General features: G+C 43.3%; 4 protein-coding genes across 8 annotated transcripts; 3 read left to right on the top strand and 1 right to left on the bottom strand.

Annotated features, from left to right (window-relative positions):
* The first annotated feature begins 6,212 nt into the window (after nt 1–6,212).
* Nucleotides 6,213–9,879, top strand: gale (UDP-galactose-4-epimerase). Of its 2 annotated transcripts, none has more exons than XM_005738972.1 (11): nt 6,213–6,378; nt 7,030–7,159; nt 7,363–7,478; nt 7,828–7,941; nt 8,240–8,416; nt 8,497–8,610; nt 8,726–8,792; nt 8,895–8,980; nt 9,072–9,149; nt 9,298–9,412; nt 9,537–9,879. In XM_005738972.1, the coding sequence occupies exons 2-11, from the start codon at nt 7,039–7,041 to the stop codon at nt 9,596–9,598; spliced, it is 1,050 nt and encodes a 349-aa protein (XP_005739029.1). In that variant the 5' UTR covers nt 6,213–6,378; nt 7,030–7,038; the 3' UTR covers nt 9,599–9,879. The 2 variants fall into 2 exon arrangements, with proteins under 2 accessions (XP_005739029.1, XP_005739030.1); XM_005738973.1 differs by having other exon boundaries at nt 6,214–6,378; nt 7,366–7,478.
* Nucleotides 9,880–10,153: 274 nt separating this feature from the next.
* Nucleotides 10,154–14,420, top strand: zbtb8a (zinc finger and BTB domain containing 8A). Of its 3 annotated transcripts, none has more exons than XM_005738970.1 (4): nt 10,154–10,333; nt 11,505–12,367; nt 12,462–12,631; nt 12,781–14,420. In XM_005738970.1, the coding sequence occupies exons 1-4, from the start codon at nt 10,269–10,271 to the stop codon at nt 13,096–13,098; spliced, it is 1,416 nt and encodes a 471-aa protein (XP_005739027.1). In that variant the 5' UTR covers nt 10,154–10,268; the 3' UTR covers nt 13,099–14,420. The 3 variants fall into 3 exon arrangements, with proteins under 3 accessions (XP_005739027.1, XP_005739026.1, XP_005739028.1); XM_005738969.1 differs by lacking the exon at nt 10,154–10,333 and adding an exon at nt 10,407–10,590; XM_005738971.1 differs by lacking the exon at nt 10,154–10,333 and adding an exon at nt 10,523–11,188.
* A 1,696-nt stretch (nt 14,421–16,116) lies between these two features.
* hmgcl (3-hydroxy-3-methylglutaryl-CoA lyase) lies at nt 16,117–19,966 on the top strand. The gene is made up of 9 exons (XM_005738968.2): nt 16,117–16,259; nt 16,427–16,510; nt 16,619–16,726; nt 16,837–16,932; nt 17,056–17,204; nt 17,298–17,361; nt 17,446–17,634; nt 19,060–19,185; nt 19,312–19,966. Exons 1-9 carry the CDS (start codon nt 16,164–16,166, stop codon nt 19,411–19,413), a joined length of 1,014 nt encoding a protein of 337 aa, XP_005739025.1. The 5' UTR covers nt 16,117–16,163; the 3' UTR covers nt 19,414–19,966.
* A 122-nt stretch (nt 19,967–20,088) lies between these two features.
* Nucleotides 20,089–23,284, bottom strand: gjb3 (gap junction protein beta 3). 2 transcript variants are annotated; one of them, XM_005738967.2, is made up of 2 exons: nt 23,175–23,284; nt 20,089–22,298 (listed from the first exon to the last, which is right to left on the bottom strand). In XM_005738967.2, the coding sequence occupies exon 2, from the start codon at nt 22,249–22,251 to the stop codon at nt 21,391–21,393; it is 861 nt and encodes a 286-aa protein (XP_005739024.1). In that variant the 5' UTR covers nt 22,252–22,298; nt 23,175–23,284; the 3' UTR covers nt 20,089–21,390. The 2 variants fall into 2 exon arrangements, with proteins under 2 accessions (XP_005739024.1, XP_005739023.1); XM_005738966.2 differs by lacking the exon at nt 23,175–23,284 and adding an exon at nt 22,988–23,158.
* Nucleotides 23,285–23,798: the final 514 nt, after the last annotated feature.

The following is a 23,798-nucleotide window of genomic DNA, read 5'->3' as shown; positions in this document are numbered from 1 at the left end:
GTATACAGGTTACCTACTGTCCACACCAGCCTCTGGCAATAAAACAAAAGCCAATCTCACAGAGTGAGGGGGATGCTGTGCATAAAGCTGCCTGTTTCAGCTGTTGATCTTATAAAATCTGTATAAAGATGCACACGGAGCATCAAGGAAGAGGATCATTTTCATATAAACATCAAGCAGCATAAAAAGCTCTTTTTTTCTGCTATGCACAATAGTTTTCAATAATCAAACGGACCGCGAGAGTTAATGGATAGGCTCGTTTAGAAAGATGGAAAAACATGAAAAAGTGCGAGACAGATAAGAGGAGAAAACCCCGTCTACTTCTAGATGTGGATGCATATCTACAGAAAACCACTGAGGAGGTTATTTGACTAAACAGTGCCATCTACTGTTCTGCTGTTAAACTCTGAAACTGCAAATGTCACATTGCTGAATTTGTGATCACACCAGCTTCCTCGCTGCTCTACAAACAGTTTTTCATTATTGTTAAACCTCCTGTGGAGCTGAACTAACGCACATTGCTGCAAGAGGCCGGACAGGCTAGGAAACGGAGGCACCTCGGGTTTTTAAATATCTGATCGTGTCTGTTTTTTGCAACTAGGACGCAGAGGATGGATGCAAACTCTAAATAAGATCTAGGATTTATCAAGAGGGATGTGAAGACAGAAATGTTCGGGGTGGAGTTTGAACAGCAAGCAATGGGCTCTCTACAGCTGCTGGCACTAATGAGGATAATTACCCCCGTAATAACATTAGCCTATCTGAGGGAATGGAGGGGAAGGACAAGTGGTTGTGTTTGTGTGTGGGAGGGTATTCAAGCTTGTGTGTGTGCGTGCGTGCTCGTGCCTTTCCTTCTATCTCACTTGCGGTCTCTCCCTCATTCCCTGAATCTCAATATCTCTTTGTTAGCCCACAATAATTGTATTTGGGCCTCATATCCGCCATATCAGATTCGAGTTTGTACAAGGTAATTAGCAGAGGAAGGGAAGCCTCCACACCAGGAGGACAAATGCCCCCATGACATCATTCTGGCTCCACTCAGGAGGGGAAGCTTTTTCCCCTCGCTCCCTCTTACTCATCTTTCTTGTCATTCGGCTGTCAAGAAAGCGCAGTTAATGGGGGCAGACTTGTAGTAACAGGCAAAAAGTTGATGACATTGAAAAGGAGAAGAGCCGGGATTAAGAAGATAAAGAAATGAAGAGATGGAGGAGAAAATGGGGTGGAAAGTGATTTGAGATGAGATGGAGGGCTGTGTTTTTGCAGCAGGCCTGTAATCTCCAATCAGCTTCTACTAACAGACAGCAGGGGAAAGTTCCTCGGCGTTAATGCAGCTTGCCATTCAGAAGGAGCCGGTGTATCCAGCTGGGAGTCGGGGGATGAGGGGAGGATTAACGGGCACTCAGGTGGAGAGAGATGAAGAGAATCAGACGGAGACCCCGCGGATGGTCACACCCTCTCTCCCTCCATCTCTCACGCTCCTTTTTATTTTTGATGAACAAATGTACTCCGCCGTTTTAAAAGTGGAGTGGCGAAAGAAGGAGGAAATGATAGAAGCTTTACTTTAGGGGTGACTTCTCTATCTGTTGATGATTCTAATTTGGATCTGTCCTCCAGAAGACAAATCAAAAGCTTCTCCTGTATAGTGAAGGACCTGGATCTAGTATCTGCCTGCCGTGAAAGAACATTCCAGATTTTCCTTACAGATCAGTAAAATATGATCAGACAAATTTAAAAAGCTCCACAACGTAGAAGTGATTTACCCTTGTGCTCTAATGTATCATTGTAAAAAAGTCAACTATATGCAGAGGCACTGTCAAATTAGTCATTCATCATATCAAATGAAGCACGACTGACAAACATCATGTCTTTTATTTTTATTTATTTCTTTTTTTGGCTGATCCCATGTGCTGGTTGAGACATTTTTTCCTGAAGCCTCCTCATCAGCTGCTCCTCTAAACTGACTTAAATTAATGGCAGGTAATCTGCAGATGCCAGCTGTGCAGCATCACTGCCTTCCTCCAAATGATCAAAGAGTTCTTCCTCTTCTTCCTCGTGGCTACACGGCCTTTCATCGACTTCATCTTTGCAAAGAAGATTAAAAAAAAAAATAGAAATAAAATATGTATGGTGTAGTTAAAATGGGTTTGCCATCCAGCTGAGAACAGTTAACAGACCTTGTTGTCTGAGAACTCACTTCTCTGAAAGTATTGTGGGAGATGCGACAGCAGCAGAGCGAGTCTGTCTGTCTCGAACAAGGCTGAACAGAAATGGGACTAAAAAGATAAAGAAATGAAGAGATGGAGGAGAAAATAGGATGGAAAGTATTTTGATAGACCCTAAGACAATTTTGTGTCTTGGCAGTTTAAGTCAATGCAGGTGAATGATGGTGCAACACATGTGAGTAAGGTCTGCACATTTTGTTGCTACTGTGTCATCTCAGCTTTCAGTCCAGTTTTGTTTCAAACAGAGGCTCTTTACTGAGGGATGATGGAACATATGACTCAACGCCAGCTTTTCTCTCTTTAGTAAAAATAGATCTGTTTCTCCATCTGCAGTAATTTATATTTTGTGGTATGCCTATTTTCTGGGACCTTTTCACACTTCCATGTCCATATCTGAAAAACCTAAGGTAGGGAGAGCACTCATCCCTGCCTGTGCACGTACAGTTAGGCCCACATGTTTTAGGACAATGACACATTCTTTGTAATTTTGCCTCTGTAAACCAGTAAAATTAGGGGGGAAAAGTTTCACTGTCCAAAAATCTATGGATCAAAATGTACACAGACCCCTCGCAGAACAGGGGATTCATAAATAACAGACTGTGAGATCAGAAATAACATATATGACATTAAGTCAGTGTAAAGGCGGGATGTAAAAAAAACAGCTTGCAGAGTGTGCAACAACTGCATGCAGGTTGAAGCAGCTTAAATACTTTATATTTTTGCAGATAAATTGAGATAGCACAAGTTTTCCTGTTTAAATTCATACTTCTCTGGTTAACTATTATACTTTGACAAGATGATAGTCAAACAACAGGTAACAGTTAACAATGTAAAAGCGTATTTTATTGTAACCTACCTTTTAAGCCACATGGATCATTCGGTATTCCAGAAATAAAGGGTCTGGTATCTTTTACAAAGTCATTTTGGTGATTATTATCCAGTGTTTGTTGTTTTCCATTGTGCAAAATCAGTTTAAATATTCTTTAGTATTCTTGATTAGATGATTTCTGGATGAAGGGATGTTAAAGTGGCACAGGACACAGTTTAATCTAACAGAAATTCTTAGTGAAACACTCAGTTGTATATAAAAACTGACGGTCTGCTCAAACCTGAACAGAAATGTTGGGATCATCTCCTGTCAGGAAGTCAGTCCCGGTCCTCCTCCGGTTCAAGCCTGGAAGAGGGTAGGCTGCGCTCTCGCAGCCAAAGGTGATGTCACTCCCTGGATAGCTGGAGGGATTTATGGGACCTCAAAGGATACAGCAAACTGCAGTAAAAGGAAAGGAACACCCCAGTGTTTAATCGCCTACAACTGCTTCATGTCAAGATAATAATGCATTTACAGTTTTAAAATATGAACTTTCCTAAACTATGATGTATGAAAAACAGAAGTACATTAACTGGAATAACAGGGTCCCCTCCTGCTGAGGTTTTTGGTTGTGTTACTGCTGCTGGCAGCCTCTCTCAGCTGGCAAATACTGGGGTGGGTCCACCCATCTGAGCCACACACAGGGACTTTCTCCTGGCACGCACATGAAGGCTCTGGCTTGGTCCTGTGTCCCTTCTTTGGTAATTTAATCTGGCAACCAAGGCAATCTCCACAGTGGTCATATAACTTCTAAGCTCCATCTGGGTCACGTTACACGTTTGCACACAGCATCTGTAAGTGTCCTGCACCCAGTCTGCAGAGCAGCTGTCCGGCACTGGAGGGCAGAGGTGCTCGTCGCACTCCCTGCGACCCTCCACCTCCTCCCACAGCCGCAGACGAATATGGTGCTGGGTCTGCAGCCTGGGGGAGCGTGCACCATTACATCCATGCATACATAGACACAAGCAGAGCTGAGGCCTGCTGCTAACACACATCAGTGCACAAAGTCAAAAATGAAGTCTAAAGTAACCAACTGAGGCCAGACAATGTGGCTGCAAAATGAACCACATTCATAAGAGAGACTGCATTCCTGTTTTTCTGCTCTCTTACAGTCAAACATGTTGTTCCTCCTCTGAGTTTTAAATGTTTCCTTCTGTCTCCTCTCCTCTGTCCTCTTCTGAATGGTTGATTTAGTTTTTTTTATTAATACCATTGAACATTGCTGAATTATATTGCCATGCTCGTGCCCCTCCTTTGAGATTTCTTCATCAGCTTCGATTCGTTCCTAACAAAGAGATGGAATTTACAGGGAATGAAGCGAGCAAACTTCATCTCTCAGGTATCTCTTTCTTTTTTTTTTCTTGCTTTACTCACAATTCTGCTGCCTTTCATCGTGTGCCAGAGAGACAGGACTGGAAACTGGGATTTACAAGAGCTACGGGAGATTCTGTGCAGTCTGCAGGTTTCAGGTTGAAGAACTTTTGTCAGCTATGATATTCACGTCTCTTAGAATTATGACTGAAACTTTAACAGATATAACTTACATTCAAGGTGCTGTATCTGACCAGTGAGGAAAATCATCATGTTTAGATTCACTAAAACATGACGTCATTTTGCATCTGCGTGTTCATTTTTTGTTGTTGTTTGTTTATTTTTACAGAGCCTGCTATTATTTTTGGGATTTGAAATGTTAGCCTGCAGTTTGTGTCTTAACCCTGTAACACTACCATATTTGACGCATGGGTTCTCTAAATCAGTGTGGTTTTATTTTAATTTCTCAGAGAGTTTAATAAATACTCCAGTTTACAAGAAAATTGATTTCTGGCAACTATTTCACAGTACAGGCATTAAGGGGTTAATATAATTGATTTCAGCTTCCTAAAACATGTTTTAAAGTGTTCACTGAGATGTGCTGTGTAGCTTAACTGAGTTTCATAGGCTGCTGTGTCATAAAGACACTGGTGACTTAATTATTTGGGTTGGAGAAGGGTTCGGTCACCAGCAGCGTCTTAATGTCATTTGCTTAAATCAAATCCATAAACATGCTATAATAATACGTTGTAATACTATATCATATGAGGCATTTAAATGCTATGAGGCCTGGTTTAAAAGCCTTCTGTGTTTGTGTTTACTCCTGCGAAGCTGCACTGCCGGTAAGTCCGGTGTTTAGGTAACGTGGCACTTTTCCTTTCGCCATCTAGTGTGGCTCTGTGCGTACACAGAGGTGGAGGCTCTGCACAAACGCTTCCTTGTGTAAATGGAAAAGAGGCGTGGCTTACCTCACACGTCACGTCGCTCACGTAGCACGGCAAGAGGATTGGAGATCCGTGAAGTTAATGAAGATGCGTCATTAAAATCCGTTTGATGCTTCAAAGTAAGAAATCCATTTGTTTAATGTTCCCAATAAATGTTAATATTACATTTATAAAAGAGCACAGAGGCTGCACATTTAGGGGTCACCCCAACAGATCATCTGCCTCACCTTTTCTCCAGCGTCCTCCTCTGTCACCCCAACACTCTCCATCAATGAACCTGTTTTCCTCCTCCTGCTGCATCCAATATATATCCAGTGTTCCTCTACTGCACATGTCTCAGCCCCATCCCTCTAACTTTAACTCCAAACCTGAGCTGTCCTTCTGATCACTAGCATCCTAGCCTCACATAAGAAGGTTCTGGGTTTGAATCCAGTCTGGGGGTCTCTGTCTTGAGTTCGCACGTTTTTCCTGTGCTTACCTGGATCCTATATCTGGCTTCCTCCGACAGACCAAAGACAATTAGTAAAGTAAGTATATAGGTAAATTTTGGTGAATTAGATTAGCAGATGAGAATGGGTGGATAGACTGCTACTAATAAAGCATCTGATGGCCAGTGGGGTTAAAGTATTTATCAGTGTAACATTAATGGATGTCAGAATTTAAGGAGTAAAGGAAAAAACGACAGATCTGAAACTAAACTAAACTAAACTGATGGACTGTAAAGAAGTCCATCAGTTATATTTATCCCATATGGTTTTACAGAAGTTGATTTCGCTTTCTTGAAACTAAAGTGAATTTACCATTTGTGCTTTTATTTTGAAAGTAGGCGTATAGGAAGTTGTCTGTTAAACTTTCGCTTGACTCCGCCCCACTTTTTACAGGAAGTAAAGAAATGTCTACAGGAAAAACTAGAAGACTTCACTGAATGAACTGACGGATAAACCTTCAACACTCACCTCTTCTGCTTCTGCTTCCGACAACGTTTATCAAGAGTCTCCACCGGAAACGCCTTTTCATCTCTCAAAGAGAAACGGTGAGTATTTTACAGAAACTCTAAATGAAAGTGAACTGTTGTGTGTCATTTTAGCACTTATTACTTAGGTTATGTTTTTATTCTTCAAGTAATATTATCAGTTTCGGTTATTTAGCCTGAAGAAGCAGCTTTTACTTTTTTCTCTTTTTAAAAACAAAAAGCCTTCAACGTTGCTCTGATCCAATATTTCATCCATTTGAATTAACTATAATATGTGGAGTTCTGTAGAGAGATAAAGTATAAGCCTTGAGATATTCTGATTGCTTCCGTGGAACAAACAGGATGTCTTCAAGCTGAGTAATAACTGGAACTGAGTAATAAAGTTTCATCATACAAAGTGCAGGGAAGTTGTGGCCTGTTGGAAAGAGAATATCACTCTCTCGAAAGATAAGATGGCTCTTAACAATAGCCAGTAGTCACTGACGTGTTATTCTTCGAGCAATATAATTGTTTCATGTGGTTGGACAGGTGAAGGCTTGAACCTGCTGACGTGGGACAATACAGGTGTGTCACTTGGCTTTAAAGAGGTGTGTCAGGATAAAGCATCTCCTCATCCTCCAGTCAGGGTGGCATAGTTTTGCTTCCACTACAGCATTCAGACTGAGAGAGGATTTTGATTGACTTGATGTGATTGTATCTTTTATCCATCAGACCCAAAGAATGGCAGAGAAGGTGCTGGTCACAGGTGGAGGAGGCTACATCGGGAGTCACTGTGTGGTGGAGCTCATTGAAGCAGGCTACCAGCCAATCGTGGTGGATAACTTCAGTAACGCTGTGCGAGGTGAGCTCACCAATTAAGAGCTTTTACTGAGAAAATTACTGAAAAAACTGTAGGGGCTACCTTACAGGCAACTGATTTGGATTAATTAAAATTGAATTGAATTGAAAAGTAATCAGCGTGATACTTAGACCTAGTGTTTCTGTGTGTGTGTGTGTGTGTGTGTGTGTGTGTGTGTGTGTGTATCCATTGTGTTTTGGATTGAGGAGAAGGGAATGTGCCAGAGAGCATACGCAGGATAGAAAAGCTCCTGAAAACCAGCATTGAGTTTCATGAGCTGGACCTCCTCGACCGCCCCGGCTTGGAAAAGCTGTTCAAAAAGGTCAGAAAGTTGTTACACTTGGTTTGTTTTTCCTAATTATTCATCTGCATCTGCTACTGTTTTAGAGAGTGCCAACAGTGTACACACTTTGATTTGTAAAGTCAGTGTGTTTGAGGTTGTTTGGCTAAAAAAAACCAGCCCGGTTTCTGCTTTACTGTTACACACATAAAACAATCAGCAAGAAGATAAATGCACCACCATTTAACTTTTTTAGCCTTTGTTTGTTTCCTTAAAAATGTCCCTGCTGGCCTGCATAAACTGTCATGAAAAGCAGTTCATTTGTAGTATTTGCGTGCCTTAAATCTGAAACCGGCCTGTGTCACACATGTGCTTCTCTGTTTGTGTGCAGCATTCCTTCAGTGCTGTGATTCACTTCGCGGGGCTGAAAGCTGTGGGCGAGTCGGTGGAGAAGCCGTTACTCTACTACAAAGTGAACCTCACCGCCTTCATGAACCTGCTTGAGGTCAGTCAGTAGCTCCTGGGTAAACTGATCTCAGATCTGCACTTTCAATCTTTGCTCTGCACTCATTATTAATCCCTGCTCTGACCTTATTCTGTGTTTGCTGAGCGCACACCCGTGTGTTCATTTGAAAATGAGCTGATAAATTCTAAAACCGCATCCTTCTGATATGTTATGCATGTGGAGCTCATCATAACAGCCAGAATCAGCCTTTTTTCCTCAGCCCTGAGCTGTGGACTGCTGCCTCGCTGGCCACTGATTGTGTGTATGTGCCGTGTTTGTGTATCTGCATGTCCCCCAGGTGATGCAGGCTCACAGAGTGCGCAATCTGGTCTTCAGCAGCTCCGCCACAGTATATGGAGACCCCCAGCACCTCCCCATAGATGAGCAGCACCCCGTGGGAGGCTGCACTAACCCCTACGGGAAGACCAAGTACTTCATCGAGGAGATGGTCAAGGACCACTGTAAAGCTGAGAAGGTAAACTCAGAAGAAAGACATTCACAGACGCACACACTTCCATCTCCTGAGTTGTCTCATTATTCCTTCTCTGTGGGCAGGACTGGAATGCTGTGCTGCTGCGCTATTTCAATCCAATCGGAGCTCATTGCTCCGGTCAGATAGGAGAGGACCCTCAGGGTATCCCTAACAACCTGCTGCCATATGTTGCCCAGGTATCTAAAGTCTCTGCCAGATGCCACGCTGTGCTCATCATAGTGATTGTATTTCAGTCTTTCATCTGTCTCCATGAATCACATGACTCCGATTTGCTTGCATTGCTTAATTTAGGTCGCCGTTGGGAGACGAGAGTGTCTGAGCGTATATGGGAATGACTACGACACGATCGATGGCACAGGTAACGAAATTACTGCAAATCACTGCACTTGCTTTGAAATAGCACTTTAAATAGCAGCCAGATACTCGGTACCATGAAAACGAGGCTCCTTTCTCTTTGCAGGTGTGAGAGATTACATTCATGTTGTGGATCTGGCAAAGGGACACATAGCTGCTCTGAAGAAGCTGAAGGAGGACTGCGGGTGCAAGGTATAACAACTTGGAGCAAATTTCCATCACGACCATTGTCACATAGATGCTTTAGATATTTATTAGTGTGTGTGTGTGTGTGTGTCTGTAGGTTTACAACCTTGGGACAGGAAAAGGCTACTCAGTGCTTGAGATGGTGAAAGCCATGGAGAAGGCTTCCGGAAAAGAGGTGAGTCATCGTGGTTACTGTGAGAGCTGAATCATGTTTATAGTCTGTTTTCTAGAAGTGACGCAAAGCACGACCAATCTGGCACTGTGGAAATACCTCTGATCACCTTATTTTTCCATGTAATTAACATAATGTGTTTTCTGTTTAGATCCCATATAAGATCGCCCCTCGCAGAGGCGGAGACGTAGCTTCCTGCTACGCCGACCCTCGCGTAGCTGAGAAGGAGCTGGGCTGGAAGGCTCAATTTGACCTGGAAAGAATGTGTAAGGACAGCCACGCTGGAAAATCTGATTCTTCTCCATGATTGCTCTTCTACAGTCAAATAAATGTGTTGTAGCATCTCCCGTATGATCTCTGTGTTTTTTCTTTGCACTCCTTTCCATGCAGGTGAGGACCTGTGGCGCTGGCAGTCCATGAACCCCACCGGATTTTCTAACGGCACTTGCTGACGCAACCCGAGCAGACTGTTGCTTAAAAATCCTCTTTTAAAATCACCAAAGGGAACCACCAGCTTCCTCATTGGCGCAATGACACATAAGACCTCAAGAGAAGCTGCATTGTTTTTATTTTTGTTAAACTCTAATGATTCAGCTGACTACAAGAAGAGTATCTAAATGTTTGTTTACTCTTTGCTGTTAGTGCAGACTTAACAACTGATATTTTCTCTATAAATGTATTGATCTGTGAGCCATAACAATGAAAGAATAAATTAATTTTCTTACTGAATAGCTGAAACGCGCACTTTGCCTTGACTGTCTGGAGTGATTGTGACCCCGGTTTTTGTTGTTATATACATATAAATATTTTTTCTGAAATACGGGGGCAGATTAAAGACTCGGACCTGTGTGGTAAGGTTAGAGGAGCATCATGAGCCCTGCACAAATACTGTATGAATATCGCTCCTTTCGCAACGAGGGCGTCTGTTTAAACGGGGCACTGGGACTTTAAATGGCTCCTTGAACCCTCGGGCACCCAGTTAATAAACACCCACGTCAGCACTGTGCTCCAGTCGGTCTAACCGGGTTTCGGTCTTTAGGGCTGAGCAGGAAGTGCCTGACTGTGGACCCTGGACGAGCAAAGAAAAGAGCGGAGGGGGGGAAAGGCATACGGGAATTAAACATGGATATGGTGGCGGACTTGGGGGCGAGCAGGCTGTACAGGGCGCCGGGTGAATCGAGCCACCAGTGAGTATCGATGGATTTTGTCAGGGGGGGTATGAAGGCGTGGGGCGTAAGCGGGTCCTGCCGACACCTCGCGCCTGCGAAGCAGTCGCTCGCTTTGGGCAGCAGTCAAATCCTCCCCGCTGCTCGCCGGACCTCCGGAGAGAAGTGGGGGTGGTCTTGAGGATGAAAACGGGCGTGTTAGTGCGTCGTTGCCCCAGACTGTTACACAATGCGAATAGATGTGTTTTTCCAGCTCGCAGCGCGCTCACTTGCCGGAGGTTTGTGTCTGTTTTTCTATTGTGTGCTGGCTGAAGCCTGAAGTGGGCGTCGCTCCAGGACAGACAGACTGGGCTGCCCGCTTTCCTCTCGCAGGACTGCAGCACTGTCGTGTCGCTTTGTAGGTCGAAGGATGTCTGATTTTACGCGGAAGAGCTCGGTGGGGACGGTAGTCTTGATTTCGCGTGCCGTGAAAGGCACCGTGGAGTCCTGCGGGCGGGCGTTGCACCGTGGGTTGTCGGGCGCTGCGGAGGTTGTCACACAGCCGCGCTGATGGCTCATTAAACACGAAAGCGTGCAATCCCGAGCCTGCACGAGCACGGATTGAACAGGTTACCGTGAAATGAGAACTGTTCTGAAAATCAGGGTGCTGGACATTTTTTTTTCTCTTTGCGTGTCCGGCTGCAGTGTTTTGTTTTCTCTTCCTACAAGTCTGACGCGTTTACTCCATCGGGGGTTTCCGGAGCGCGTGAGACCTCAGAAATGATTAAAGGTTTTGTCACCCGATGCTCTCTGACTGACTTGAGTCGGGTGTAACCCATTAGGAGAAGATTTTGCCTGAAGGATCCTTCAACAAATCAAAATGCAGAAAAAAGTCAGGTGGGCGGGCCCTCTGCTGAGCCCGTGTAAAGACAAAGATGCAATAATTGACAGCTGCAAGCATGTGGTGATGCTGCTGTGTTTGTTATGCTCAGATCAGTGTGCCATGATTACCATTGTAGGCTGTTACCAGACCATTAAAATCCAGGAGCCCGTGTTTCCTTTATTTATCTTGTTAATTTGGCATTGGGAGAAGTTCAGTAATAAATGTCCACCGGGTCTGCGGGACCTCTGTCATTTCTTATTTTCTTGCTAAAGAAGTGAGTGTGTCCTGCATACAGAGCTAGTGAGCAAGCTGTCATGTTGTCTCCTGCAGGCAGCCTCAGAGGTGGTTCAACACGGCCGACATCACAGTGTCTCACCAAAGCAACATGCTGAAGCAGCTCAACCAGCAGCGCCGCCAGGAGCTTTTCTGTGACTGCAGTGTGTTGGTGGAGGGCCAGCTCTTCAGGGCTCACCGCAATGTTTTGTACGCCAGCAGCGGCTACTTCCGCATGCTGCTGTCCCAGGGGCCCGATGACTCTGTCAACGCCACCTTCGACGTCTTCAGCCCCGAGACCTTCACCGTCATCCTGGATTTCATCTACTCCGGCCAGCTGGACCTCTCCAGTCACAATGTGATTGAAGTTATGTCTGCAGCCAGCTACCTGCAGATGAACAACGTCATCAGCTACTGCAAGAACTTCATCAAGTCCTCCTTGGACATCAGTGTGAAAGATGAAGACAGCGATCGCTGCCTCAGCTTGTCTGAGACCTGTAGCTTTACCAGCGGAGCAGGAGAAGACTCCACAGAGCAGCATCAGGGCCCCTGCTCTGTTAGCCCTCCACCTGCGCTCTGGACTCGGGACAACTCCAGATCACAATCTAGCTTTATGGGAAAGGACTCGGACCAGGATCCTTCGGCCTCAGCCCTGAAGACTGACCCTAACAGCCCTGTTAACGAGCTCAGTGCAGATGCAGAAGACCTCCAGGACCCTCAGGACCCTTTGTACACCTTGCCTGGATCAGAGCGTCGGCGTGGAAAAGGGAGCACAAAGAGGCGAGCGTCCAACAGCGCTCGGTCCAACCAGCACGAAGACTTGGACATCCAGGAGGCACGGACACGAAAGGCTGAAAAGGCAGAGGAGCTTTACGCTACTCTACCACCGATTGTGGGTGTTATTGGACACTTTAATAAAGGTGTGTGCTGCCAGAAGATGATGATGACTGGAACACTTGGACAGAGATGATAGGAAAAAGTCAAATGTCACAATTTCTCTGTTCCTCTTTGCAGATTCGAATCCTACCATGCGCTTCAAATGCCCCTTTTGCACACACACAGTGAAGAGGAAAGCAGACCTGAAGCGTCACCTGCGCTGTCACACCGGGGAGAGGCCATATCCATGCCAGGCCTGCAATAAGCGCTTTACTCGTCTGGAGCATCTACGCAGCCATTTTGAGACAGTAGGTGTTTTCACAGCAGATGGTAAATTTACACTTTCTTCTGTGTCTGTGTCGGCTTACAGCTCCAGGAAAACAAGCTGCTAAACAAATTTACTCTAATATTGAATAAATCTTTATCCGATCTTTTCTTTTTCTTTTTAATCTCCCAGATTCATCAAGCCAGGAAGCTGGTGTGCAGGAAGTGTAAGTGTCAAGTGACCGAGGAGACAGGGCATGTGGTGTGTGAGGGCACGAGACGCTACCGCATGTGCACGGCGTGCATCCAGGAAGTGGGCTGTGACGACGTCCCCATGAACAGCCTGGAGGGGCACAACGAGGAGCCGGCACTGTTACTGGGCGTGGACGGGGAGGAGGAGGGGGACACAAAGAGGAGCTGGATGGTGACTGACGACGATGACCTGGCAGAAGACTCGGGCGCCGACCTCATCATCCAGCAAGTGGACGTCAGCGACGAAGAGCTGCAGTGAAACTGGACCAAAGTGTGCGTGTGTTTGTGTGTGTGCAGATGCGTAACCATATTTGAAGTGTTTGTGTTTTAAAGTGCCCCTGGTATGCTTATTTTCAATTTAGGGGTTTACTACAATAAGTTTACCAAAAATCATTTTTCTCATATTGTACTGTGCATAGTGTTACTGCTGCTCCTCTTTTCACCATCGGCCTGAAATGATCTGTTCTAGGAAAGCGAGGTATCCAGCCAGAGTTACAAGTACCCCAGAGAGTACTTTAGCAAGAGCAGTTAATTAAATCACAATTTCATTAAAGAATTGATTGAACTTAAAGAATTTTTGGCAGATAATTAATTGAAAGTAATGGTTAAAAAGCAGAATTGGGCGAAAATAGTCATGCATAAATGATTCAAACATATAAGAAATGATCAAAAATGAAATATCCTGCTAAAAGCACAGATAAAATCTTTAGCTAAGAGAATATGCAGTTCAAATGGTTCAATAGTGGATGAATATAACAGTTATATAACAGTTACAATTAAAACACAACAGAAAAATAAAACCTGTTTTCTAGGCTGTATTATAACACAACTAAAGATGGTTAGCCGTGCAGCATTTTTGTGATTTCTACTGTCATTAGTTTTTTTTTTTAATTAAAAATGGAAAAAAAGAAATTCACCAGGTCTTCAGTTCATCAGTCGGAGGGCACAAAAGCTTGTTTTCATTCTTCCAGCCTCGCAGAATATTTGGTTTGCTGACATGTTTTACATTTCGTTTGTAGAAAAGAGAAAAATGGCAGACTTTTAGGCAGTTGGTGCAACTGGATGTAGCTGAGGCATTCTTTGTTTAGCTGCTAAACTGGCATTTTACATGGTGACATAGAGAAGTAACGGAAGAACAGCCAGTTTCACAGGCAGTTTCACTTCAGTGTTTTGTGTGGGTGGGTGAAACTTTACTTTTAATAAAGGTGTGAAGAATAGGGAAAAACCCCAAAAGCTTAACAGGGGCACTTTAAAGCCATGCAGGAGAGTTTATGCATAAAATGTGGGATTCACTCATGTAAAAACATACGTTTATGATATGTTGTGTATTAGTTTAGTCTTTTCTTATCAGTTTGTTGAGCTTTGTCAGAAAAAAAATGAAGGTTTTCTGTTAAGCTTCATAAAGATATGCAGTATCTGAAGCATGCATATTATGTGTTTCCTTTGCTTCAATCATAATATGATATTATAATCTTTTCAATAAGCTTTTTTTTCTCTCGTGCATGAAAAGCTTTGGTCCTTTTGGCTGCTTTCTGCCAGCCTTTCAGCAAAAAGGTGAAGAACAGAATGATCACCTGTATCCTGTAGGGACAGTCTTTTTAAATGTTTTGTTATGATATGCAGTATGATACAAACACATAATTTATTTGTTTGTTTGTTTGTTTTTTACTTTTGGACACATTAAAGATATTTTTATAAATTTGTTTCTGGGTCTTTAACTTTAATCACGAACAACCGAACGACTTCTCATTCAAAGGAGGCTCTGTTTTTTATTATTCTTATAGGAGTATTAAATGGTGTAAAGTAAGATAGAAGTAAAGTCATAGAAAAATAAATAAGATAAAGGACAACGATTGTGGGAAAACTGGTAACAGTGAAAAAGTGCAATAAACTAAACCTGAAAAAATTATAAAATTTTGTACATAGTTTTGTCATCTTGGAACAAATACATCAGTATATACAAAAACTTTACAACTCTGAATGCAAATTGCATGTTACCAATAAAATCAATTCTGGAGTCATTACGGCATCTGTGATGGAAAAGTTTAAATAATAAACGACAAAATATTACAACAATGTTGAATATAACCTATTTAAACAGGGGAAAATTGGATCAAGATGAAAAATTCAGTCATCTTCCAGTTAATTATCTCACTTTCTTGTACCTCGATGTAAACTTTCTATAGTTTGCTTTCATAATGGTGTGTTTTGTAGACGCTGACAATGATTTTCTTACATCTTCAAGAATGTTCTTGGTTCGATGTTGTGGGGAGGTTTTTCTTAACCATGGAAATAATTCTGTGATCATTCACTTTAGTTGTCTGCTGAATTTCTTGCTATTCCTCTGATACACCTACTTTTGTTCTTTAAACCTTATTCTGAAAGTTCCTGTCGTGGAATTTTTTAGTAATAAAGTCTGCAACACGGTCAGCTGTGGTCAGGCTATTTTAATTACTGCATGCAGGAGAGCCAACACACATCAAACATCACAGTTCACAGTCATACCAGCTCTGCCCTTAAGATGTTGCAGGTCTCTTTTATACCCACACACAGCTCTCGGTATCTTTTCCGTTACAACAGGTTTTTTGTCCCATGGGCTGTTGCTGGGCAGAGAGCAGTTTCCCATGAAGATCCCGGCACTGGTCTTCTTGGGAGTTTCGTCCTTGTACGCCCTTACAGTTAGCAGATAACACAGTGAAACATTGTTTCACAAGGTCATATTGACACATAATGTGAAAACTAGAATTTTCCCCATTACATTACAGATAAAAGCTACCAAACACAAGTTCAACACTTCGACAATAAATCAACTCTATATGTTTTATCTGGTTAAACTGCCTTGCCATTTACCACTGAAGCTCTGAAAATGAAGGACCACGAACACATAGTCTTTCATCCATAGTTTGCCACTGTAATAGTGTACAGATGCAAAATTACAAATATTGTGGACCTAATTATATTTTAAAAGGAAAGGAAACATATCTGGCCACAAGGAAAACCAAAAGTGAGCTAAATTAAAAATTAAAAGATAATAATTAATAATCTGGTTTTGCTTGAAGTTTCTTCCTGCTAACATTGAGTTTTCTCCTTCCACTGTCCACAAGTGCTTGCTCACAGTGGGTCGTTTGATTTTGGGTGTATTGTAGAGGATACAAAGCGCCTGGAGGAAACTATTATTGTGATTTGGCGCGTCATAAATCATAAACAATTCTTTCAGTTCCACCCTTTCGCCCATAGATGGCGTCCACGCGGTGCTTTCGTGAGCCTGTGAGGACTCCGCGCCTGGAAGGGACGTCGTGACGTCAAACCGGAGGCTGGACCATCATGGCGACTGTCATGAAGCTCGTCCACAGGAACGCTTTAACGTCGCTTATGGGGCAGCACTGCCTGTCGTTCAGCTCCGCGGCGGCGCACAGAGCAGTGAGTTTGAATTGTGTGTGATGTGATGCGCTGCTTAGATGCACGGCCGTGTTTGTCCGCTAGCTGTTAGCGTCCCCTGCTGTTATGCTAATTGTCGTTACATGTTCGAGGCCCCTTATTAGCTGATGGTAATTTAACACCACTTGTTTCTTCTGTTCGTGTTTTAGGCTGGAGTAAGAGCGGCCCAGGCTTTTCCAGGGAAGGTGAAAATAGTGGAGGTGGGACCAAGAGACGGCCTTCAGAATGAGAAGGTATCGTGTTTACGATGGCGCAGGCGCATAGTTCGTGCTTTGCGTCACCAGATGATAACCCGAGTTAGTTGTGTCGATCCTTACATAACCAACTCTTTGCACTTTCAGACTCTTGTGCCAACAGAGGCCAAAATTAAATTAATTAACATGCTGTCAGAGTCGGGGCTGTCCGTCATTGAGGCTACCAGCTTCGTCTCCCCAAAGTGGGTTCCACAGGTGAGTATGCACACGCACACACAGTGCTGGCACATCCGGCTAAGGGCAATACACAAACTGCATGACTTCTTTCTGTCACTGCTGACCGGTTTCTGTCATCCAAATGTTAGATGGCAGACCAGGTGGAGGTGATGAAGGGTATCAGCAGGAAGCCCGGGGTGACTTATCAAGTCCTCACCCCCAATCTCCAGGGTTTCCAGGCTGCTGTGAGTGTCAAGCATCCAATCTCATCAACCGTCACTACATAAACATCCTCCATCACCATCTTCACACACAATCGTTGGTGCTTCAGTTTAATTCCTCACAAGAAATGCTCTTATTTACTTCAGGTCAAGGCAGGAGCCCCAGAAGTAGCCATATTTGGTGCTGCGTCTGAGCTCTTCAGCAAGAAGAACATAAACTGCTCAGTAGATGAGAGTTTACAGCGCTTTGACGAGGTTATGAAAGCGGCTAAAGAGGCCGGTGTGCCAGTTAGAGGGTAAGAATAGTGGCCTCCCCTCAACTGTCAGCAGATCTTTAAATCACTTCAATTGCCCTCTAATTCTTGCTTATGTGCTTCTTGTCATCACAGTTATGTCTCCTGTGTCGTCGGATGCCCGTATGAAGGCAAGGTGGCACCTGAAAAAGTGGCACATGTGAGTTATGGCTTGTTTAAAAAAAAAAGCGAAAATATTCGGCATTAATTGATGTCGCCGCTCAATCTGTCCTCTGCCTCACAGGTAGCTAAGCGGCTGTACTCCATGGGCTGCTACGAGATTTCTCTGGGTGACACCATCGGAGTGGGAACTCCAGGCAGCATGACTAAAATGTTGGAGGCAGTGATTAAAGAGGTGCCCGTCAGTGCGTTGGCGGTGCACTGCCATGACACCTATGGCCAGGCTCTGGCTAACATCCTTGTAGCTTTACAGGTCAGGCTGGTTTGAGACTATTTTGTTTACACACACATATTTTAGGGCTGCCACAAACGATTATTTTGATAGTCGACTTGTCAGATCATGCATCCATTGGACCTGAAATGTACAGCTTATTGCTCCAGCACGTATCTGCTCTTACATAACTATCATTAGCTTACAGCTTAAAGTGTTTAAGGTATAGTGCTCCCTAAAAATAAAGATACGATGACAGTTTATTAAAGATTAGGTAAAACTTTATTAATCCCTCGGGTGTGTTCCTCTGGGAAGTTCTGTTTCCAGTAGCACATCACCGACAAGAAATTGCAAAACGCAAGCAGAAATAGCACGCTATTGCTGTGTGTGTGTATATATATATATGTATGGTTAATCCGCTCTGTCCACTATTCACAGTCATATTCACTGGGCTCCTACCCAGGGTAGATTGACTTCAGCACTGCCACACACACTTAGATCCCACTTCCTAATCTCTACATATACATACTATCAATCACTTTCATAACAATCCTGGGGGGGGGGATCTCCCCCCTGTCCTGGCGTCCTGACTTCTCCTTGCCGTAGCATGTGTGTTGTACCTCGTCAATCTTTTACTGCAGTAGGCTTGCTTATCTTTACTGGATACAGATGCCCCAGGCGGGAATCGAACTTAGAACTCCCACTCCAGAGGCATGTAGTCTTACCACTACGCTATCCAGCTCCTATAAAAACAATACTTTTATTTCCCCCTTTACCATCATAATCAAGGGACTCTAAAAAAGCTCTGCAATTAGTGAAAATTGTGAATGAAAAATCTAAGATAAATAATGGAGCTGGAAAATTGTTCTTGAATTCAACCATTTCTAAGACACGTGGGTGAAAATCACCTGACGTTAGTGTTCTAGGGTTAATCTTTGAGTAATGCAGAAGGATAATTGGGTGTCCTTTTAGCTGATCTGTTGTTTGCAGGATTGTACTCAAATATTTGATTTCTTTAGGCGGGGTTTGTATCATCAGGCTTGAGTTTGCCTCACTGTCGCCATCTTGGGCGCTACTTTTTAACCTTCTTTAAAAAAAATACAGAGGAAAAACATTATTTGTGGTTCTGCTTTTCGGAGCAGGAGAGTGAGGAACACCTCTCTGTACACCGAGTGAGCTGCAGCAAGGCTGACGCTTTTATTGTTTGTAAAGGGGGGAAAAGGAAGAGCTGTTCTGTTGCTTCCAATTTTCTTTCTGTGTGATTATATAGAGGAAGTCACATGACAGCCATTAACTTCCAGCTGGTGGTGCCATGTTGTTTGTGTGTATTTTTTCTTAATCACCCCATTTTGCTGTTGATTACCACTCAGTCTCTTTAAAAGAGAACCTGGTATTTTTGAATAGCTGCAGCTGGTCACTGTTGTCTGTTTTCCTGATTTCTATGCTTTGTGTTTGTTTGTTTTTCAGATGGGAATCAGTGTGGTGGATTCATCAGTAGCTGGACTGGGAGGCTGTCCCTATGCCCAGGGGGCTTCTGGGAATGTTTCAACTGAAGATGTAGTTTATATGCTGCACGGACTTGGAATTCAGACGGTAGGAGGACTTCAGACTTTGTCTGCGTCGATGCTGCTCGATCTGCTACCTGGCTGCTTGAAGATAATTACGACTTCCGTGCTTAAGTGCTCTAATATGACCTCTTAAATTTTGTCTGTACCCCAGGGAGTCGACCTCTCTAAGCTGATGGATGCTGGATCTTTCATCTGTCGAACCCTCAACAGGAAAACCAGCTCCAAGGTGGCACAGGCAGCCTGCAAACTGTAGAGGAACGACAAACCGGAGGCTCTCTCTCTCAGACTGAACACTAAAGCGTGATTATGTAACCTGGAGCTGTCTGTGTTTTTTGTTGGGTTTTTTTTTCCTTGGGGGGGGGGGCGTTGTTAATTTATCTTCTATGGAAGATCGGGATCAGTAGGCTATGCCAGTCAAATCGGAGTAAAATATCTAATTGGATATTACCATGACAGCATTGCTGGAACGGTGCCTTATGTAAAGTAAGTGTAATCACATCATGACCTGTGTGCCTGTGTTTTAATAGTGTGCTTACATTAGTTTCCAGGCACTGGCGAAGCCGACATGATCGCCACACTTTGTTTATAACAATAAATTATCCAGTAAGCATCTTGTGGGCATGGATGACATCACAGTTTGAGTTTCCATCATTCTCCATCCTCGACTCAGGCATTGAGCTGGCTGGTGAAAAACTGTATTGACACAGGTTATTTTTATTTTAAATGTATTTATTTTCAAATCTAAAATGCAAATGTTTCTGTAGACTTTGTTTTAAAAATAAAGATTGATAAATTGTCTTGAATCTTAAGGATCACGTGTGTCTTATCTGGCATGATTCGTGGCCTGAAAGGTAGCTCTACCTATACTCACATTTATTTTGTGCTTTTTAACCGTACCTCACACCCACAGCCAATTTAGAGTCATCGGTTAACATGACATGTACGTCTCTGGGCACCAGAGAACATGCAAACTCCTGCAGAAAGGCCCCAGCTGGGTTTCAAACTGGTACCTTGTAACGATGAGTTTGCAATGCAAGTCAGTGGAGGTGAGAGTGCATCTTCACCATTTCTATAGTAATTTTCCAGCTTGCGTAAATGACTCGGGATGAAAACGGTTCCTGCTACACCTTTTAAAACCGGCTTTGCGAGCCTGACAGGCAGATTGAGATTCCAGAAATGTCCGCTAAAGATCTTAGACAAGAAAATTAATTAAATTAAAGGCAGCTCTTAATAGCAACAAAGAAACAAATTATATAAATAAATTTAAAATACTTTAGAGGATGAAGCTAGGGCTGTTTTTAGACATTTTAGGCATTTGATGAACTGGCATGGAGTGACGCTCTGATAAAAGAACAAACAGAAACATATTCCAAACATTTAACATCTTTACAATTATAAAAATGAAATAATAACAAGGACAGGAAATACAATTCCTCAGAGCTTCCACAGTCGCCGATGAATGACTCACAAAAATACTTGAATACAGTTCCGTGAGCCGTTTGTGTGTCCGCAGTCTTCCAGCACTGAATTAAACAGCAGCATTCCTTTCACCGTTAAAATCAACAGTGGTCTTGGATCAGACGGCGTTGTGTACAAGTACGTCAAAACACAGCGTGTCTACAGCATAAACTGAGACCAGGCAACATGTCTACCAAGGATTCAGAAGGAACAATGCAACAACAATAAATGCATTTTTTGTTACCATAGTTGATCCTAAATGCAATAGAAAACTCATTTTTTAAGCCAGTTTGCACAATTTCTACTATTCCTCAAACATACGTATCACCAAACGAGCCTCCACACTCTGCTGCACAACACTTTACTATAAAACTGGGAAAGGAAATCCATGATTTAAGTTCAAATTAAAACAAAGGGATCACAGAAGCAAAACGGGAAGTAGGGTGCTCAGACATGTGGATACTGGCAGGGAGGATTCATTACCACCACCAACCCCTCACCGCGCAGTGAACCTTTATTAAAAAATTCAAACCGCATATCACTAAAAGACCAATTTTGCTTCAAGCCAAAACAAAAGTTCATGTGCTCCTTAAGTGTTGCATGTGGACACAAGGGTCCACAGGATGAATCCAGTACTGATGACTCAACTTCCAGGCTCTGACAGACTGTAGTTTGGCTCATTGTTCTGAGTCTCTCATTTTTTTAGTTCTGTCTTTGGATTGCAGCCCAAACTCTGCAGAGCTTTTGCTCTTTGGCCTGGTTTCAGCTCTGATCATGAGATAGATAGGTTAGGAGCAGAGGCTCGTATCTTCTCCTCAAGTCTGATTGCAGATGGTCTGTATGGAGGAGACTTGTATGAAGATTTGAGGAATGAAGGCTTTTCCTTTAGATCATGCTTCGACCCAACACGGTTGGAGTTGTTAAAGGGGTCCTCAAAGTCGTCATGTTGGATGTCCATGGCGCGGTTGCGTCTTTTAACCTTTTTTGCACACTGTACAATGCGCTTGTAGATGAGATAAAAGATCTCACAGATATTCAGGACGATGCAGAGGGCTGAAGCTCCGACCATGAAGTATGTAAAGACTTTTTTTTCAGTGGGGTGACCAATGTAGCAGTCCACAATGTTCGGGCAAGGCGACACTTCACACTTGACCAGCCTTGGCAGGTAGAAGCTGTTGTATATTCGGTGGAGGATATAGAGGAAGGCGATTTCAATGCCCGTCTTAGCAAAGAGGCTGATCACGTAAGTCCACCATAAGCCGCCATGTTTCTTGCCCGTGTTGTTGTACAGCTTGGTGTTCTCACCATGCTTGGCCTTGTACTTGCGCTCACGGTCATCACGATACGCCACATGCATGACCACCATTAATGATGGACAGGTGACAAAGATGAGCTGCAAGGCCCATAGGCGGATGTGGGAGATGGGGAAGAAGTGATCATAGCAGACGTTGGCACAGCCGGGCTGCTTGGTGTTGCAGTCAAAGTCCTTCTGCTCGTCACCCCACACTCGTTCTGCTGCCACCACATACACCAACACCCTGAACACAAACACCACTGACAGCCAAAGACGCCCAAATGCCGTGGAGTATTTGTTCACCCCACTGAGGAGGGCTTGAAAGGTTTTCCAGTCCATGGTCTAGTCTGGCAGTTAAGTATCTTGGTAGCAGTTTCTCTTCAGACCTGGATGTGGTAAAATGAAGAATGGTTGAGCATATATTCACTATCACCTGAATTATCTGCTTTGAGACTCTGAACGTTAGTGTTTGTGAGCTCTTACATACGAGGCTTTCTTTAAAAATAAAAACATTTTCTTACTTAAAAGGAAAAAAATGGCACTGGATCTTGTAAAGCTGATTTTTTTATTTAAAAACAGCTCCCACTTCTAATCTATCAGTGCTACCAGAAACACCCACAAACGCAATTATGAGGAGGCTTCATGCCAGCTTGATCAAAAAGGAAATAGCTGAGCCAACACTAACACACCCAACCTTATACACATAAAATGTACTTTTTGGAACTTTATAGTTAAACAGTTAAACATTAAAAGGAGATATATAAGCACCAGTCCTATCATGTTAATTTGTTTATGAGTAGACGCGGGTTCTTGGAATCTTTACAGGTCGTTAAAAAAGCCTTTTACGCACGGGCTGTCTTGGGTTTTGTTTAGTTTTTTGACTTTTTGGACACCGCGGCACGTACATGGCTCTTCTCATTCACCAGAGATTAATTACAGTTACGTAAATTGCTCCACGAAAGTCCGCGAATCGATCACTCAGCCTGCGATCATTTCCAGCTTGCGCAAACGCGAAGTACATTTACGAAGTTTAAATGTCAAAATCAAGAGGAGGAAGAAAAAGGTTTTCACTAACCCAAGAAGGTTAATCCATAATTGTTCCAAACCGATGCAAGCACGTGTTTATTCCCCGATGATCTGTCGTTTCTTTTAGTTCGTTTGACTCCTTTAGTGCACAGACTTGGCTCTGCTCGCCAGGTAAGGGAGCGCAGTGCTGAGAAATGTCTTTATGGGTGTGGTTAATACGAAAGACTAGAACTTACCCCCAGATTTTCCTCATCTCCCTCTCTCCATGTGCCTCTTGTTCGCCAAGACAGTATAAAAACTATCACAGCAACGAACTGCGTTGTTTCCGGGTAATTCTGGTAGGATTTGAAAATACGGGAGCAATCACCACACTTGGTTCAAATGTACTGGTGGCAATCTGGGGACCACCAGGAATCATTCTGAGGGTCTGAAGATCAGACTTATCATCACTTCACAATGAATAAGAGTTTTCTTCCCCACACATGTACCTTCTGAGGTGTACCAATATTAATCTGACTGATTAAATCTCATCGAACAGCGTTAACGGGCATTAAACCCCTTCAATATATTACTTATTTATTTTTCAAAGGGTTAAAAGGCAAAGCACTTAGCTTCATTTTTTTATGTTTGAGGATTCCAAGAACAGGGTTTGCTGCCTTGCCTCAACTTGTTTCTGAGTGCTTAACAGAGTAGACTAAAAGGAGGACACACCCTAAGGTGAATACATTTTTTGTTGTTATGTGTGACTCTTCCTCTTCATGTTGAAACTTTCCCTACACTACCTTTTTTTTTTCTTCTTTTAACGAGGTTAAAGCAAAAGATTAGACTTTTGTTAGCGGGGAGATCAGTTTATATATTTG

Source organism: Pundamilia nyererei, unplaced genomic scaffold, assembly GCF_000239375.1.
Source record: "Pundamilia nyererei isolate P.nyererei 1_Seehausen unplaced genomic scaffold, PunNye1.0 scaffold00088, whole genome shotgun sequence".
NCBI lineage: Eukaryota > Metazoa > Chordata > Actinopteri > Cichliformes > Cichlidae > Pundamilia > Pundamilia nyererei.
Note: the sequence above shows the minus strand (reverse complement) of the source record. Positions and strands in the feature narration are given on the sequence as shown.

Coding starts and splice junctions, on each gene's coding strand:
- gale (XM_005738972.1), top strand. CDS start 7,039: ATGGCAGAGAAGGTGCTGGTCACAGGTGGAGGAGGCTACATCGGGAGT. Junction 7,942..8,239: donor CCTTCATGAACCTGCTTGAG/GTCAGTCAGTAG, acceptor CATGTCCCCCAG/GTGATGCAGGCTCACAGAGT. Junction 9,150..9,297: donor AGAAGGCTTCCGGAAAAGAG/GTGAGTCATCGT, acceptor TTTTCTGTTTAG/ATCCCATATAAGATCGCCCC.
- zbtb8a (XM_005738969.1), top strand. CDS start 10,496: ATGAAAACGGGCGTGTTAGTGCGTCGTTGCCCCAGACTGTTACACAAT. Junction 10,591..11,504: donor AGCGCGCTCACTTGCCGGAG/GTTTGTGTCTGT, acceptor TGTCTCCTGCAG/GCAGCCTCAGAGGTGGTTCA. Junction 12,368..12,461: donor TATTGGACACTTTAATAAAG/GTGTGTGCTGCC, acceptor TCCTCTTTGCAG/ATTCGAATCCTACCATGCGC.
- hmgcl (XM_005738968.2), top strand. CDS start 16,164: ATGGCGACTGTCATGAAGCTCGTCCACAGGAACGCTTTAACGTCGCTT. Junction 16,260..16,426: donor CCGCGGCGGCGCACAGAGCA/GTGAGTTTGAAT, acceptor TTCGTGTTTTAG/GCTGGAGTAAGAGCGGCCCA. Junction 16,511..16,618: donor ACGGCCTTCAGAATGAGAAG/GTATCGTGTTTA, acceptor TTGCACTTTCAG/ACTCTTGTGCCAACAGAGGC.
- gjb3 (XM_005738967.2), bottom strand. CDS start 22,251: ATGGACTGGAAAACCTTTCAAGCCCTCCTCAGTGGGGTGAACAAATAC.